This window comes from Osmerus eperlanus, chromosome 22 (genome assembly GCF_963692335.1).
Source record: "Osmerus eperlanus chromosome 22, fOsmEpe2.1, whole genome shotgun sequence".
Classification (NCBI taxonomy): domain Eukaryota; kingdom Metazoa; phylum Chordata; class Actinopteri; order Osmeriformes; family Osmeridae; genus Osmerus; species Osmerus eperlanus.
Genome location: NC_085039.1, coordinates 5841448 through 5858128, shown reverse-complemented (window position 1 = coordinate 5858128; position 16681 = coordinate 5841448). Strand labels below are relative to the sequence as shown.

The window sequence follows — 16681 nt, the reverse complement described above, 5'->3', positions numbered from 1 at the left end:
TTTTCCGTGGTCTTCCGGGTCTTTTGGTGTTGCTGAGCTCACCAGTGTGTTCTTTCTTTTTAAGAATGTACCAAACAGTTGATTTGGCCACACCTAATGTTTTTGCTATCTCTCTGATATGTTTGTTTTGATTTTTCAAAGCTTGCTTCACTGATGGTGACAGCTCTTTGGACTTCATATTGAGAGTTGATAGCAACAGATTCCAAACACAAATACCATACTTGAAATTTTATCTGCTCCTTGTCAATGAAATAACGAACTCCCATGAGGGAATAACATACACCTGGCCATGGAACAGCTGAGCAGCCTATTGTCCAATTCCTTTTGGTCCCTTAAAAAGGGGGGGGGGCCACATATAAAATGTATTGTAATTCCTACACCGTTCACCTGATTTGGATGTAAATACCCTGAAATTAAAGCTGAAAGTCTGCACTTAAAGCACATCTTGATTGTTTCATTTGAAATCCATTGTGGTGGTATACAGAGCCAAAATGATGAAAATTGTGTCAATGTCCAAATATTTATGGACCTAACTGTATATGTATATATGTCTACGATGATTTATATACCTCCTGAAAGTTCGCAGAGGTAAAAAAAAAAAAAAAAAACGTTTTACGGACCTAGCAACAAGCGGTTGCCTTGGAGATGTAGCCATTGACCTTAACAACGTGGCATCTGCTCGGCAACAAAGTAGCCTAAATTGCCTAAAAAAAAACTAAAACAACCACATATGGTTTTTGCACAGGTCTGCAAACGCCCCGCAATCGCTTCCCGTTTTAAAGAAGTATCTGAAGCAGACAGAAGAGGAATTGATGTTGTTGATATGTTGCCTTGGAGATGTAGTGACGTCACCAGTGCAAGTGCAGCTGATTGCTCTGACAACATGGCGTCTGCTCCAGATTCTACGTGTTTGATTTGGGATCTTCCCACGTATTGTTGTAGTATATAAGAAACCAAATGTTTTCTTCTCGACAGGTCAGCAAATGCTTTGTCGCCTCGATTTGTTAAAACGATTTGTTTGTAAAACTCGACCTACGGTCTCGGTTAACAAACGTTTTAACAAATCTGGGTTTACAAAGGCGTTTGCAGACCTGTCGAGGAGTAAACATTTGCAGTATATGAATCGTGCCACCTTCAAGGTGTTCTTTGCAGTTTGACATTCTGTTAAAGGCAGGGTAGCTATTTTTGCTGGAGTTTGAAAGGATTCAAACCAAACTAGAGAGGGTACAATTTCTGGGGAAATTGTAGGGTGTGCTTGCTTGCGTCGGTTGCACAGGGGTCTTATATATTAAAATATATATTATATATATATTTTTGCTGCTCATTTACAACTCAAAATATGAGTGAAATGTAGAATGAAATAGATGTCTTCTCATTTCCCCTGCAAGAGCCTCATACATAGCTGAATCAAAACTAAAAATTTGGCAGACCGGTGTAAAAATTGACCTAATCTCTATGATTTAAACGAAGTTTTTCCCTTCTCATGATATTTTCAGGCATTTAGCCTACTCATTGCATTCATTCATGAATAAAGAACCCCCTTTGAAGATTATTCTACGACGTTACCCGGCAGTAGAAGATGGAATCGCGATTCAAACAGTACCATCTGCTAACTGAAAATATGCCCCCCAAAACGTAAATAAGCTTGACATTTATTTAGTGGAAAATCGCTCATTCATAAAAAGCTCACTGGTAGCGATCATTGTCAGTAACAACGCAAAATGCGATATAGCCCTGTGTGGAGAAGCTTCCCCGGTAAATTGTACTACTACGGTACAGTACTAGACTACTGCTGTGTTCGTCTTGGTAGCGATTGCGTTGGTTGAATTGGATTTAACGTTCCGTTGTACGGTTTAGGCTGAAATTAATTATTTTCATGAGCAGATTGACAACGTTTAGGCTGTGGCAATGAAGTTCAGGTTAGTAGTTAGATATACTTTTGATTTAAGTAAGGGGAGTGCCGAACATGTTCTGTCGCCGTTTGACTTCCTAAACAGCTGTGTAGATGTTTTTGTAGTGTGTCTCGCGTAAGCTAGAGTGTTGCAGTGAGCTACACTGGTTTGAAACCACAGGTAATGATCATTTCACCCACAAATCGTTTACTTGTAATGTCATAATAAATCCTACAACGAAAATGTATTTGTGAGGAATGTTTATTTTAAAGATTGAAAACAGATGCATCATAGAGGTTGCCCGGGCAACAGAGGCTAATGTCATGATGCTAATGCTTCAGTGAAATAGTAGACTACCGTTTCCAAAAGTAGATGTGGGCCTACTTAATAATATCAGCTAATATTGTACATTACATTTCATAATTGTGTTTCACATCACAAAGTAAAATGAGTAAATAGTTATCACCCTGGCCTCTTTGCTTGTGGCGTTCCTGCAGCTGCCTTGCAGTAAAGCTATAGTTAGCCTAGCTATCCCCCAAGTTAACAGATGTGAAACGAATGTTCTGCTACAGGTAGTCATGCGTGTTTTCGTGACGTTAGTAACGTCGGTGACTGTGGCTAGCCACCGTTAGCTTCACTTTTCACCACAAAAACGCAATTTCTACTTAAACCATGCAACGGAACGTAAATAAAAATACAACCAACGCAATCACTACCAAGACGAACCTTTTGACACCGCCGTTGTGTATGTAGTCCAAATATTGACTGATCCTTAGGGGGGCGAAAATAAACAATAATAAATAAATAAATATATATGTGAGAGAACAAAGGTTGTGCCCTTGCCGAAGGCAAAGCACACCCAATAATAATATATATGTGAGAGAACAAAGGTTGTGCCCTTGCCGAAGGCAAAGCACACCCAAATATCCCACCCCTCCATTTAAAGCCACTCCAAAACACATCAACGCGCTGACTACTGCCGGGAGGTAGATAGACAAGTAACCAGTAATTCAGTAAGAATGCCGTCCAAATCATTAGTGCCGGTCCAATCTTAATGATTGGTCGTGTTTATTACAGTCGTGTGACTGCCACAGATATCGGATTGATTTAATTTTTTGTCAAACCTTTAGATTTGCCAGATACATGGCCAGATAGATTATGGCTCATATTAATAGAGCTCTTGGTCAAGCCTGCTGATTATGCCATAGCCCTTTCAAAATATGTAATCATAGTCCTAGCCACAGGCTCAGCTCCAGAATGAATCGGATGGGGTGCATCTGGTTTCCACAAGAGGGCATTTTGTATATATCTCTCTTATAGAACAGCATTCCATTTTGGGTGGCATTGCCCGTCAATGACCCTCCCTTGGAGCCGACCCTGTCAAGCCATCTGAAAGCATTGGAAGAAAAAAATCACTATTGTCACTATTGTTATTATATAGGCAATGAACAAATTACACATGTATCCCTTTAAGTACTTAAATTCACTTTCATCAAATGTTGCCATCCTAGTTTATACGTATGAGAGGGATGATGAGAGATGATATTGTCTGAAGTCTACCTCTAATCTGTAAAGAAACAAAAACAATATACTGTAGAAGTTTCCTGAGGTCTACCGAAACACTTGATACTCTGGCGCAGCCATTTTGTTGATAAAGCATAAAGAAATTACTGCTTTTAGATAAGAAAAGCTCATATGTTTTGAAAACTAATGTAACGTTGTGGTATTATTGTTGATTAAAATATTTTATGATTTTATTGATTTGATAAATCAACATTTAGTAATGCATATACAGTAGGGTATTCATTTTAAATTGATGCTAAAAGTTGTCAGCAGTTGGTGGGGCTTTGTTTACATTGACTTTAAATATGTAAATTGTATTTTATTCTCAGGTCTGATGTGATGTAATTCTGTGCAATCACCTCAAATAAGGGCATCTCTTTTGGAATGGAAGAAAGTTATAGAAATGTACATTTCTTTACAAAAATATTTCCTTTAAATTAGTTAAATAAAGTATCAAAATAATCTACAAATGTTCTATGTAATCTGTTTCTTTGTTTAGGTGGCGACAATACATTGTTCATGACCGAGAACATAGCTGAGTATATTGATGTAATTGCTAGAAGCTATTAATGTCACCCAATCCTTGCCATCACAATAATGCTGTTATCTAGGCCATAGTTGGACATGGTTGGCTTTGTCTGTTTATTACTTGGCAATAAAACAGATTCTGATTCTAAAAAAGGAAAATACATCAAGAAGTTTAGGGTTTGGCTTTCATGGGCTTCCCATGAATGTTTATGGCAAAGGGAAAACTAGGGTACTGATGCTTCCCTCCATGAATGCCAATTCAAAAGTAGGTGTGATGCAAAAACCAAAGATCACAATCACACCACCAAGCTACCAAAGTTGGTTTTGATCATCTGGATCTGGCCAAATTGTACACATCCAGAAGAAAAATAAACAGATGGGGCTATATGAACAGACATGTGAATCACTGGTATGAAATTATTTGGAAAGATCTGTTAATTTCACTGAAAGACAAAGACTTGTCAGTAAAATGGTCCAAACTTCACATCACTACATAACCCTGAGAGCAATCAGTGTCATGATGGTGAGGAATACGGTCATAATTGGTCAAATATTTGTATAGGGTCCAACTTGTATGTGTCCCCTATAGGCTACTCATAGCAAAATCACTACGGTTGCAATCGCAAGCACCATGGAACATCCATCTTATAAATATAGTGAGTGGCTCTTAAAAGAGCCTTTGGGGTGTTACAGAATTGTCAAATGGCATCCGTTTACTTGGAGCTGGTGTACTTGGTCACCGCCTTGGTGCCCTCGGAGACGGCGTGTTTGGCAAGTTCACCCGGGAGCAGCAGGCGCATGGCGGTCTGGATCTCCCTGGAGGTGATGGTTGAACGCTTGTTGTAGTGAGCCAGACGAGAAGATTCGCCAGCGATGCGCTCAAAAATGTCGTTGACGAAAGAATTCATGATTCCCATCGCCTTGGAAGAAATGCCGGTATCAGGGTGGACCTGCTTTAGCACTTTGTACACGTAGATAGCATAGGCCTAACTTTCTACGCTTCTTACCTCCTTTTGCGGCAGTTTTAGAAACGGCCTTCTTGGATCCCGTTTTGGGCGCGGACTTTGCTGTCTCTGGCATGGTTTACTATCAACGCGTATTGACTATAGAAGCGCATAGACGCGCAGTTCTCAATTTATCTAAAGGGTGGGATGCAAACGTATAAGGCACGCCTCCCGCTCTTCACAACGTTGAGGCGGGATCTCTTTCTTGACTAGCTACGCAAGTTAAACGCTCGTACGCTTCACCTCCCGCCTCCTCAACTTCCCTTACCCGGTCGGGGGTGTTCAATCCTGGTCCTCGAGAGCCCCTGTCCTGCATGTTTTAGATGTTTCCCTGCTCCAGCACACCTGATTCAAAATTTCCCGGCTTCCACAGAGCTTGAAAACAACCCATTCATTTGAATCAGGTGTGCTGGAGCAGGGAAACATCTAAAACATGCAGGACAGGGGCTCTCGAGGACCAGGATTGAACACCCCTGCGTGACTAGAGGGAGCGGAGTCCTTTTAAATCGGTTAAGGTTTGAAAATACTCAAATCAAGTTCTCAAGCATAAGCGCGGAGCAGAGGAAAGGGCAGTCGGTGACAAGCTGGCTCATGAATGTGCGCGCGCATCGCCACCGGGAAAGAAGGAAGCAAAGTATAACCTTTCTCCGATTGGATAGGACCGCACCGACCTAATGGCCAATGAGATGCAGTTCTAGAGGAGTATATACATGTGGTGCGACATCCATATAGGATTATCTTTGAATCATATTGATAGTAAATCATGAGCGGAAGAGGCAAAACAGGAGGCAAAGCCAGAGCTAAGGCTAAGACCAGATCTTCACGCGCCGGGCTCCAGTTTCCCGTGGGCCGAGTGCATAGACTTCTCCGCAAGGGCAACTATGCTCAACGTGTTGGAGCTGGTGCACCGGTCTATTTGGCCGCAGTTCTCGAGTACTTGACTGCTGAAATCCTTGAGTTGGCTGGTAATGCTGCCCGCGACAACAAGAAGACTCGTTTCATCCCTCGTCACCTGCAGTTGGCCGTCCGCAACGACGAAGAGCTGAACAAACTTCTTGGAGGAGTCACTATCGCTCAGGGTGGAGTTTTGCCTAACATCCAGGCAGTGCTTCTGCCCAAGAAAACCGAGAAAGCCGTTAAAACAAAGTAATTTAGGTTACAACTGTCGCTGTCAAATCCCAAAGGCTCTTTTAAGAGCCACCCACTCAACTTTAAAGCGCAGTATGTCCATACTGCAAAGTAGGTTATATTAAGTTAGGTGACGGACATGAAAGGTCGAATTACTACCCTTCAAATAATCATGGTGGAATGGAATATTATTGGTACCCATTTTCACATCTCTTGGGATGAAATGTAAAATGAATTACAATTCCATGCATGTGTAGGGTAGTGTTTGTGTGTGCATGTAGTGTATTATTATACATATACTGGTACATATGTACTCGTTCCCTTATATTCTTACCTTGTATGTGTAAAAATGCAGGGATGCAAGCCCATCAGGGGTGTGTGTACAAATTAAAATGGGTTAAGTTTTCCACTCATCTCAAGAACCGGGCACTGCAAAATTCATGTGGGAGAGGGGAGAGGGAGGGAAGGAGGGAGCCACCTCCTGGAAATGAGTGTCTGCAGGTTGGGATGTCTGTTTAGTGGCTTTCAAAGGGTCTGGCTAGCGAACAGAACGACAATATAAAGTGGATATACTTTCAGATATAGATCAGTTAATTGTTACATAAATGAATGTGTTTACTGAATTCAAAACTGCCAGTAGCCTACATTGCAAATGTACAAGCGCTGTATGTTGAATTAGGCCAAGGCTACAATGACAACTGGTTCAACCATTGTGCGTGTAATGACTGTTATGAATTTGAACAGAGAACCAATATAGTACATTTTTATAACATGAGCAATTTACAACGTAGGAAACATACAAATGAAGGCTACATATTCATTTGCATGAATGTAGGCTGCCACAGCATTGGCAATTTGACTAGAATAGATGTGGAGGTTGAACAAGTACTGATGACAGAGATGACAGAGAATTGGGTGTGCTTTGCCTTCGGCAAGGGCACAACCTTTGTTCTCACATAGCCTATATCTTATTATTGGGTGTGCTCAAGCCTTCGGCGAGAGCACAACCTTTGTTCTCTCACATATATATTATTATTGGGTGTGCTCAAGCCTTCAGCGAGAGCACAACCTTTGTTCTCTCACATATATATTATTATTATTATTCTTTTTGCCCCCCTAAAACTCAGTCAATATTTGGCCTACATAGACAAAGTAGGTGTCAAAAGTTTCGTCTTGGTAGCGATTGAGTTGCTTCTATTGTAATTTACGTTTCGTTGCATGGTTTAGGCTGAAGTTAAGTTTTTGTGGCGAAAAGTGAAGCTAACGGTGGCTAATTTGCTAGCCACAGTCACTGACGTTACTAACGTCACTACGTCACTAACGTCACGAAAGCACGCGTGACTACCTTTGGCAGAACATTCGTTTCGCATCTGTTAACTTGGGGGATAGCTAGGCTAACTATAGCTTTACTGCAAGGCAGCTGCAGAAACGCCACAAGCAAAGAGGCCAGGGTGATAACTATTTACTTGGGGAAGATGAAATAACATTTTACTTTGTGATATGACACACAATTGTGATGTGTAATGTACAATATAAGCTGATATTATTAAGGAAGTACATTTACTTTCGGAAACAGTAGTTACTATTTCACTGAAGTATTAGCATCATGACGTTAGCCTGTGTTGCCCGGGCAACACATACTACAGTGGTCCATGATGTATCTGTTTTCAATCGTTAAAATAAACATTCCTCACATATACATTTTCGTTGTAGGATTTATTATGACATTAGATTACAAGTAAACGATTTGTGGGTGAAATTATCATTACCTGTGGTTTCAATCCAGTGTATCACTGCAACGCTGTAGCCTACGCGAGACACTACAAAAACATCTACACAGCTGTAGGAAGTCAAACGGCGACAGAACATGTTCGGCACTCCCCTTACTTAAATCAAAAGTCTATCTAACTGCTAACCTTAACTTCATTGCCACAGCCTAAACGTTGTCAATCTGTTCATGAAAATAATTAATTTCAGCTTAAACCGTACAACGGAACGTTAAATCCAATTCAACCAACGCAATCGCTACCAAGACGAACACAGCAGTAGTCTAGTACTGTACCGTAGTAGTACAATTTACCGGGGCAGCTTCTCCACACAGGGCTATATCGCATTTTGCGTTGTTACTGACAATGATCGCTACCAGTGAGCTTTTTATGAATGAGCGATTTTCCACTAAATAAATGTCAAGCTTATTTACGTTTTGGGGGGCATATTTTCAGTTAGCAGATGGTACTGTTTGAATCGCGATTCCATCTTCTACTGCCGGGTAACGTCGTAGAATAATCTTCAAAGGGGGTTCTTTATTAATGAATGAATGCAATGAGTAGGCTAAATGCGGGCTAACCCTAAGGGAAAAACTTAAAATGACGTTTAAGTCATAGAGATTAGGTCAATTTTTACACCGGTCTGCCCAATTTATTCGTTTTGTTTCAACGATGAGGCTGCCTCTTGCAGGGGAAATGAGAAGACATCTATTTCATTCTACACTTCACTCGTATTTTCAGTTGTAAATGAGCAGCAAAAAAAAAATGCTTTTAAATCTATGTCATCTTTATAAATAATAAGTATGCATTTTTATATAAAATATACAGAAATATCAGTTGTAAAAATGTCATTCAAAAACGGACCCCTGTGCAACCGACGCAAGCAAGCACACCCTACAATTTCCCCAGAAATTGTACCCTCTCTAGTTATTATTATTTTCCCACCCCTAAGGATCAGTCAATATTTGGACTACATAGAAAACGGCGGTGTCAAAATGTTCGTCTTGGTCTCGATAACGTTGCTTCTATTGGGATTTACGATCCGTTGCACGGTTTAAAGGCCGATTTATACTTCTCCGTTTTTACGGAGACGGACACAGGGAACGCCCTCTCCGACGAGAAATTCCCTCTCCGTGCCCTCTCTGAGCCCCTCGGAGAGCTCTACGTGCACCTCCTGGTTTTCTTGACTATCCGTCTGTCCGTCCGTCATTTTACGGATACCCCTTGGCTGTGATTGGTCCGTATTAAGAACCTCTCTCATTTCACTAGAAGAGAAAAACTTAAAGGGACGGACCCACCTGCAACCGACGCAAGCAAGCACACCCGACAATTTCCCCAGAAATTGTACCCTCTCTAGTTTCAATTGTGATCTGAAAAATATAGGTACCAAAACCACTGTGAATAAATGTAATCACCAACTGCATCACGGGCACTGCACTATCTATAATTCCAGGAATCTGTGTGTGTGCCACCAATTTGATCACGGGCACTATGCACTAGTAATAAGAAAGTAAGTGACTGTGAAACCTATGTAAAAGGCAGTAGCCTAACGGAAAAGTTGAAACGTCGCCTAATTAGCCTATATGTTAATCAGAAAAAGATTTACGAATCAATAAAGGAACGCATATTATGACCAGAGATAGTTAGTTGTAAAACTGAAGCGCATACCTACCGAAGGATGTCTTTTACATTCTTTCCCTAAATGTCAAATACATTTATATATATATATATATATATGTATATATATATTAATCAAATTAAAATGTTGTGCTTGTAAATATATTTTTCTGTTCATCGAGTAACACAACAATGTGTAGGGTATTCAGATTGTTTCATAATCAAGATCATTAAATTAACATAATCACAGCATATCTAACTGATTATTTTGGCAGGACAATTAACCATTTAGTTTATGATGGATAACATTTTATCATTATGTTAAATATCTAATAAATTATGAATCAATTTCTGAGAACAAGTAAGAATCAGTGGCATGTTAAATGACAAGGGCACATGAAGGTACGTACAGATTCAGAATAGCATCCTGCTTGTAAAAGTGTCTGTACAGACTGAACCCCATACAAATCGTCATATACTGAAATTCAACTGTAACCCAAGCTATGCTGATGTCGTCATAGACCCCTTTTGTGACATCATCAAACACAGGCAGGAGGAATGTACAGAAATCCTGCACACTGAAACTTAGTCAATGGTGCTTTATGGTCTAATACAATATCAAGTTGTTTTGCTTAATCTCTCTTAGGTTGAATATAAAAAGACATAAATAAAACTGAATAATAACATCAACTCTAAGAATGGTAAATAGTCCACCTTATTGCAGCATTCCACACCATATCAGACAGTATGCATAACAATCATTTTACTTACATATCTTCTTTAGGTTTTTTTCTGTACCTGCAAAATCTCAATTCAAGATGACAAAGAAAATCCTATGATACCCTACATGGTCATTGTGAGAATCTTTCCTCATTGCAGCATCAAAAGAGTATAGACTGTGTCTATAAAGAGGCAACTAAATAGTCCAACCAAGTAGCAAACAAATCCTATGCATATGATTGCTGACAAATACAAACGCATATAAGATACTGTACATTTGTAAAAAGAAAGATTTGAAATTGATTTGATATGCAAATACTACTAGTATTTGCATATCAAAGTACTTTTGATATGCAAAACTTTTTATATATATGATATATAAAAAGTACTAGTACTTTTTATTTTGTTCATTATGTTTAAATGTTCACTGCACCTGCCCACAAAGTAAATTCCTTGTTTGTGACCATTTACTTGGCGATTAAACACGATTCTGATTCTAGAGTTACAGGAAAATATGAATAGGTCTGTAAATATATACTTGTGTCGCCGCCATACAAATTATACTAATGGGTTTGCCACCTTGCATTTGGCCCATGCACTATTCAGCACATTTCTATTTGATTACAAATATGGAAATGCAAAAGTGAATGCACATGCTGTCTGTTTGACTAGAATAACTAGAAAGAGGTCACAGTCTGAAATGTATACCACGAGCAATGCACAAATGTCATAATTTCAATGAGATATTCTGCTGAACATATACCCACTGTTTAACAAGGCTCTGTGTGTAACAAACAGGGTTTGAGGGTCTTTTGGCCCCTACTCACCAGGGCCCAGGGTTGGACTGGCCGTCGGGAGAGTCGGGGGATTTCCCGAACGGCCGGTCAAATGGCCGCGGCATAATGCAAAATATATATATATATTATAATAATACACAGCCTTGGGCCGGTCTGCGTTTCAAAGTCCCGGGCCGTTTTTCAGGTCCAGTCCAGACCTGCCAGGGCCGTAGCCTGACGTAAACAGTCGGGGTTTAACCCTAACCCTAACTTTGCAGGGTTTACGTATTTATTGGTTTTACCAAAATTAAAACAAGTATTTACAAATACATGTTATAACTTCCACCACATTTCACCCAATGCAAATAATACAAAAACATATACAATCACCCAATGACAATTACCTCAAAAATCTTTCACCAGAGTGTGGGCCCTCCCTGCGCCAACCTAAAACCCTCCAGGAAAGCGAGGAAAAACTCCTCACAAAAACTCTTTAGAGAAAATTTCGAAGAAACCTCGGGAGGAGCCGTTCGAGGGGGTATCCCCTCCTCCAGGGATGGTTGGGGGTGCTGCAGGTTGGGCCCAGTCCAGGTGCGGTGCAGTGTGCCCTGTGGTGTCCGGGTAAGTAGGGTGGGGTGTATGGGTGAAGAGGGGGGGGGAGGGGCCAGTCTTCTTGATGAGGTGGGGGGGGCTTGTCCTTGTGCCAGGAGGGGGGGGGGGGGGGGCTGTAGTGTCCTTTTCGGGGGTCCAGGGAGGAGGGTTCCAGGTGCTGCAGCGGATGTGCTGGGGGGGGGTGGGGGGGGTTGACCGGTCCTTGAGGCGTGGAGGATGTTGCTGCTGGGCTGATGTGGCCAACTGGAACCTGGGGGCAGGTGTTGGTGCCCCCGGGTCTTCGGGCTTGGTGCCGGAACGGGTGAAGTGGTGGCTGCCCGGAAGGTGGTGGTGGTGGGGGCGATGAGGGTGTTGAGTATGGGTGTGGCGAAGTACCTCTCAAAGGCTCCTGCCTTCCTGTCCGGTTTATGGATGTTTGTGACCAGTTGGGAGAGGCCCTGTGCCCTTATGATGTTGAGGATGTCTGGGACCCCCTTCCCCCCCTTCTCCTCTGCGCTGTACATGATGGTCCTCTTCAAGCGCTCCATGTTGCTCCCCCAGACAAAGGTGAACATCAGCCGCTCGATGGTCTTGCTCGTCACCCTGTCCGGGGGAAACACCCTACCGACATAGAGGAGAATGGGGAGGATTATTGCCTTCAGGATCAGGATCTTACCCGTTATTGTGAGGGACCGTGCACTCCATTGGGCAATCTTCTGTTTGGCTTGACTGATGGTGTTGGCCCAGGTCAGGGTCCCTTTCCCGTTGTTCTGGTAGATGACTCCGAGCAGCTTGATGTTGTCTGTTTTTACAGGGAAAGAGGTGGTCATCGCTTCTTTCCAGTGTTGCGACAGGTACAGTTCGCTCTTACCTCGATTGACCAGGGCGCCAGTGGCTGCACAGTAGTCGTCCACCACCTTCGTTGCCACGGCGATGGACCGACTATCCGTGCCGACGATGGTGATGTCGTCCATGTACGCCACCACCTGAAGCCTCTCTCCCTGGGCCCCCGGGAGGTGGTAACCCTGGATGGTGTGTGTAGCTCTGATTTTACGGAGGAAAGGCTCCAGGTAGATGACGTACAGCAGGGGTGCTAGGGGGCATCCTTGTCTGACCCCTGACCGGATAGGAAAGGGGTCTGTGAGCTGTTTGTTGACCAGGACTCTGCTCGTGATGTTGTAGCAGAGCCTGGTCCAGTGGATGAGGTGTTGTGGGAAGTTCATCCTCCCTAGCACCTCCTGCAGGAAGCCATGGCTTACCCGGTCGAAGGCCTTCTCTTGGTCGAGGCAGAGGAGCGCGAAGGGGGACCTCCGCTCCTGGGAGTGGAAGATGAGGTCTCTCACCAGGAGCAAGTTGTCATTGATGGACCTTCCGGGGACGCCGCAGGTCTGGTCCGGGTTGATGACTGTGGGGAGGTGTGTTTGGAAGCGCCACATGAGGGCCTTCGTGAGAATCTTGTAGTCCGAGCAGAGGAGGTTGATGGGGCGCCAGTTCCGAAGGTCCTTGAGGTCCCCCTTCTTGGGTATTAGTGTAACTGTACTCTGTCGCATTGATTCTCCTAGCCTCCTTTCCCTGTAGACTGCCCGGAGGACCTGGGCCAGATCGCCCTTGACGAGTTCCCAGAAGGCCTGATAGAATTCCGCCGGGATCCCGTCCGGTCCCGGGGCCTTCTGGGTGTTCATGGAGTGCACGGCCCGGGTGAGCTCCTCCAGGCTCAGCTCTGGTTCCTCGCTCTCGCCCCCCTCTTTGATTTGGTCCAGACCGTCAAGGAAGGTTTCCGCCAGAGCCCCGTCTGCCGGCTTGGTGTCAAACAGCCGGCCGTAGAACTCCTCGGTCACCTCCCTGATGTTGTCGCTGTCCGTGACGGTCTGGCCGCTGGTGTTATAGAGGGACTGGATGCCTTGTTGTTTGGACCGTGCCCTGCGGAAAAAAAATCTTGTGCATTTCTCCTCCTCCTCCAGGCCCCGGATTTTATCCCTGAAGGTCTTCCTCTCCTGTTCTTCCCGATAGAGTGTGGCCAGATGTTCCTTGGTCTCTGACAGCTCCCGGGTCACGTCGAATCCTCTGAGTTGGAGGAGGCTAAGGCGTTGTAGGGCCTCGTTGTGGTGGTGAAAACGGGCCCTTTGTTCCCTAGCCTTCCTCCTTCCCACCCCTCCGAAGAACCCCTTGACCCGGGACTTAACCATTTCCCACCACTCTATCGGGGATGTAAATAATTCCTTCAGGGTCCTCCACTCCAGGTAGCGCCTGGAGAAGGAGTGGCTAGTGGAGGGGTCCTGGAGTGCCGATGTGTTCATCCTCCAGGGCCCCCTCGTTGGTCTGACTGGCCCCTCCCATCGCAGGGTCACGGTCAGCATCCTGTGGTCTGAGAAGTGCGTCGCCTGGGTCTTGAAGGCGCACACTCCCAGGCCTGGCGAGAGCAAGAACATGTCGATCCTTGAAGAGGCAGAGCCCGAGGATCTCACCCACGTGTGTGTTGGGGGGGAGGTGCCGCCGACGTCCACCAGGGAGAAGTCGTTGATTATGTCCTGTAGTGCTGTGGTAGATCTGTCCTTCCTGGGTTTGCTCCGATCCTCGTCCCTCAGAGCGCAGTTGAAATCGCCCCCTACCACTACTGGCATGGGGGTCATCAGGAGAGGTCGGAGCTTGGCGTAGAGGGAGACTCTCTCTGCGACGCTGGTGGGGCCGTAGACGTTGATGACCCTGAGCGGGGAACCCCGGACCTCCAGGTCGACGGCCAGGATCCGCCCGCTCTCGACGACTCGATGGCTGATTTGTCGGAGGAATGGATTGGCCACCAACATCCCAACCCCGTCCGCTCTGGCCGTGTTGGAACCTGACCAGAGAGAGTCTCCCCGAGTCCACTCCCCCTCCAGAAGTGCATCCATCCCTTTGTAGGGGATGGCACACTCCTGGAGGAGGTAGATGTCGGCCGGTTGTGTTGAGAGGTGTCTGAAGACGGTTGCCCTCTTCTCCTGTTGTAACATACTGCGGGTGTTGAGTGATGTTATTGTGATGGTCATGGTGATTGTGATGGTTTGGCGGGTCCGGCGATTCCTGTGGCGATGATTTGGAGGTTCCTGATGGCCTCCTGTGCGTAGTCCGGATAGGGCACCTCCCCCTGGTTGCTCACGGCTTCGTCGTCCCCCCACCGTCTGCCTGGTGGTGGAGGTTCGGCCAGCACGGAGGGTCCTTGGGTGGGCCGGGGCTGGCTGGTCTGATCCTGTGTGGGCTCAGAGACTGCTGTGGGGGGTTGGCGTCTGGACTTGGGGCAAGGGCGGGGACGTGGGGGGAGGGGAGGAGGGAGGGGAGGGGGGGGGGGAAGGGGGCCTGGAGGCTTTAGTGGTGGTTCCGGGGGAGAGGGGGAGTCGGATGTCGAGGTGGAGTCGTCTTCGGAGGTCGCAGTGGTGGTTTTACGTTTCCTCTTCAGAACGACTTGGTTCCAGTCTGTGAGCGGCGTGTTATTGCTGTTTTCATTGTACAGTGACTGGGAATGTGGGGGTAAGTCGTGGGGGGTGACTATCCCTACCAGGGCCGGCTCCCTTACGGTTACCGACCCGGCAGGGGTGGAGGTGCGTATGGGAAGGTATATCGGGGAAGTCATGTCAGTGGAGTCAGAGTCCTGTAATGTTGGCTGATTTGTCGTGACGGGTGTCGGTTGGAGAGGGATGGGTAGGTCTGTCTGAGGGTCCAGTAGGCCTAGTTGTGTCAGTGGGGGGGAGACTGCCCCCGGTGGTAGGATGTCGGTCTTTGGGTCGAGGGTGGGGTTGGTGGGGGAGTCAGGAACCGGGTCGGGGTCCGTAATGATGAATAGGGGGGGTGTGGAGGAGTCTGAAGGGGGGGGGTCAGGGGTAGGGGAGGTGGGAGGGGCAGGGGTAGGGATGGGGGAAGTCGGTAGAGGGGGATCGGCTGGCTCTATCTGAGGTGAAGCTCCTGGTGCTGCCGTAGTGGTGGTAGTGGCCGGTCTCCTGGTTTTGTTGGCGTAGGACTGGGGGCAGTCTCTGTAGAGGTGTCCCTGAAGCCCACACAGGTTGCAGGGGCGTGTGTGGGTGCACGCCACCGTGGGGTGTTCCCCTCTACAGATGCGGCAGATCATCTTTGTGCAGGCCGCGGCCAGATGTCCAAGGTGGCCGCAGTTCCTGCACAATTTGGGCATACCGTAGTAGTGGACGGTGCCCCTATGGTTCCCCAGGTTGATGGTACTGGGGATGTGTTGGACACCGCCCACCGCTGATGGATCCGGTGTGAGCTGGACCAGCCATTTCCGTGCCCCGGTCCACACTCCATCCTCGTCCAGGACCCTCCTCGCTCCAGAGTTGACGCGGGCATAGCGGCGCAGCCAGACCTCCACGTCGTACTCCTGCACAGCTTCGTTGTGGAATTGGATGGTGACTACTTTGTTTTCCCTGTCTGAAAGTGGTTCTGTGTGGAGATGACTGAAGGGCGGGTTATTTTTGTTTTGACGGTACATGGTCCAGAATTGCTCTAACAGTTGTGGTGTTTTGAAACTGACCTCAAAGGTGTTGGGGGTTGAGGGTGGTTTCACCAGGCAGTTGAGGTCGTTTGGCACAAAGCCCATACCTCGTTGGAGTACGGCTCTGCTGAATTCCAGGCGGGTCATTCCGGTTGTCGTGTCTTTCTGTCCTGTCGTTGTTGCGGTGGTTGTGGATCCTGTGGTGGCTCCGTCCCCGGCAGCCTCCTCGGATTTCACTGTCACTCTGACGGCGTTCACCCGTCTCATCGCCCCAGGGTTCATCCTGGCAGCCATGATGATGGTGGTGGTGCGTGTCCCCCGGACCTGCTAGGGTGAGGGGGGGGGGGGGGAAGAGAAAACTCCGCAAGGGAGGGGGGGGTATGGGGATCCGGGAGAGTGCGGAGTACTGGGAGTGGAGGGTCAGGCCGGTCTACAACGACCTAGCCTCTCCTCCTGCTCCTCTGCCTCTCGCCTCTCACCGGGGGGGGGGGGGGGGGGGGGGGGGAAGAGAAAACTCAGAGCGGGCTGAGGCCACTTGGTAGCCCGTCCCCAAGGGACGGCACTCTCCTGTGGCTCACCCGCTCCTAACGTTGGTGTTGGGGCTCCTGGCCCTCCTCCCGTC

At 46.3% G+C, this 16681-nt stretch overlaps 1 protein-coding gene and 1 pseudogene across 1 annotated transcript; one reads left to right on the top strand and one right to left on the bottom strand.

Moving 5' to 3' along the window:
- Nucleotides 1-4078: 4078 nt before the first annotated feature.
- On the bottom strand, nucleotides 4079-5063 carry LOC134008921 (histone H2B-like; annotated as a pseudogene).
- A 498-nt stretch (nucleotides 5064-5561) lies between these two features.
- Nucleotides 5562-6520, top strand: LOC134008629 (histone H2A-like). The gene has a single exon (XM_062448105.1). It carries the CDS (start codon nucleotides 5751-5753, stop codon nucleotides 6135-6137), a length of 387 nt encoding a protein of 128 aa, XP_062304089.1. The 5' UTR covers nucleotides 5562-5750; the 3' UTR covers nucleotides 6138-6520.
- Nucleotides 6521-16681: the final 10161 nt, after the last annotated feature.

Bases quoted from the DNA above. Each gene is read 5' to 3' on its own strand.
- LOC134008629 (XM_062448105.1), top strand. From the start codon at position 5,751: ATGAGCGGAAGAGGCAAAACAGGAGGCAAAGCCAGAGCTAAGGCTAAG.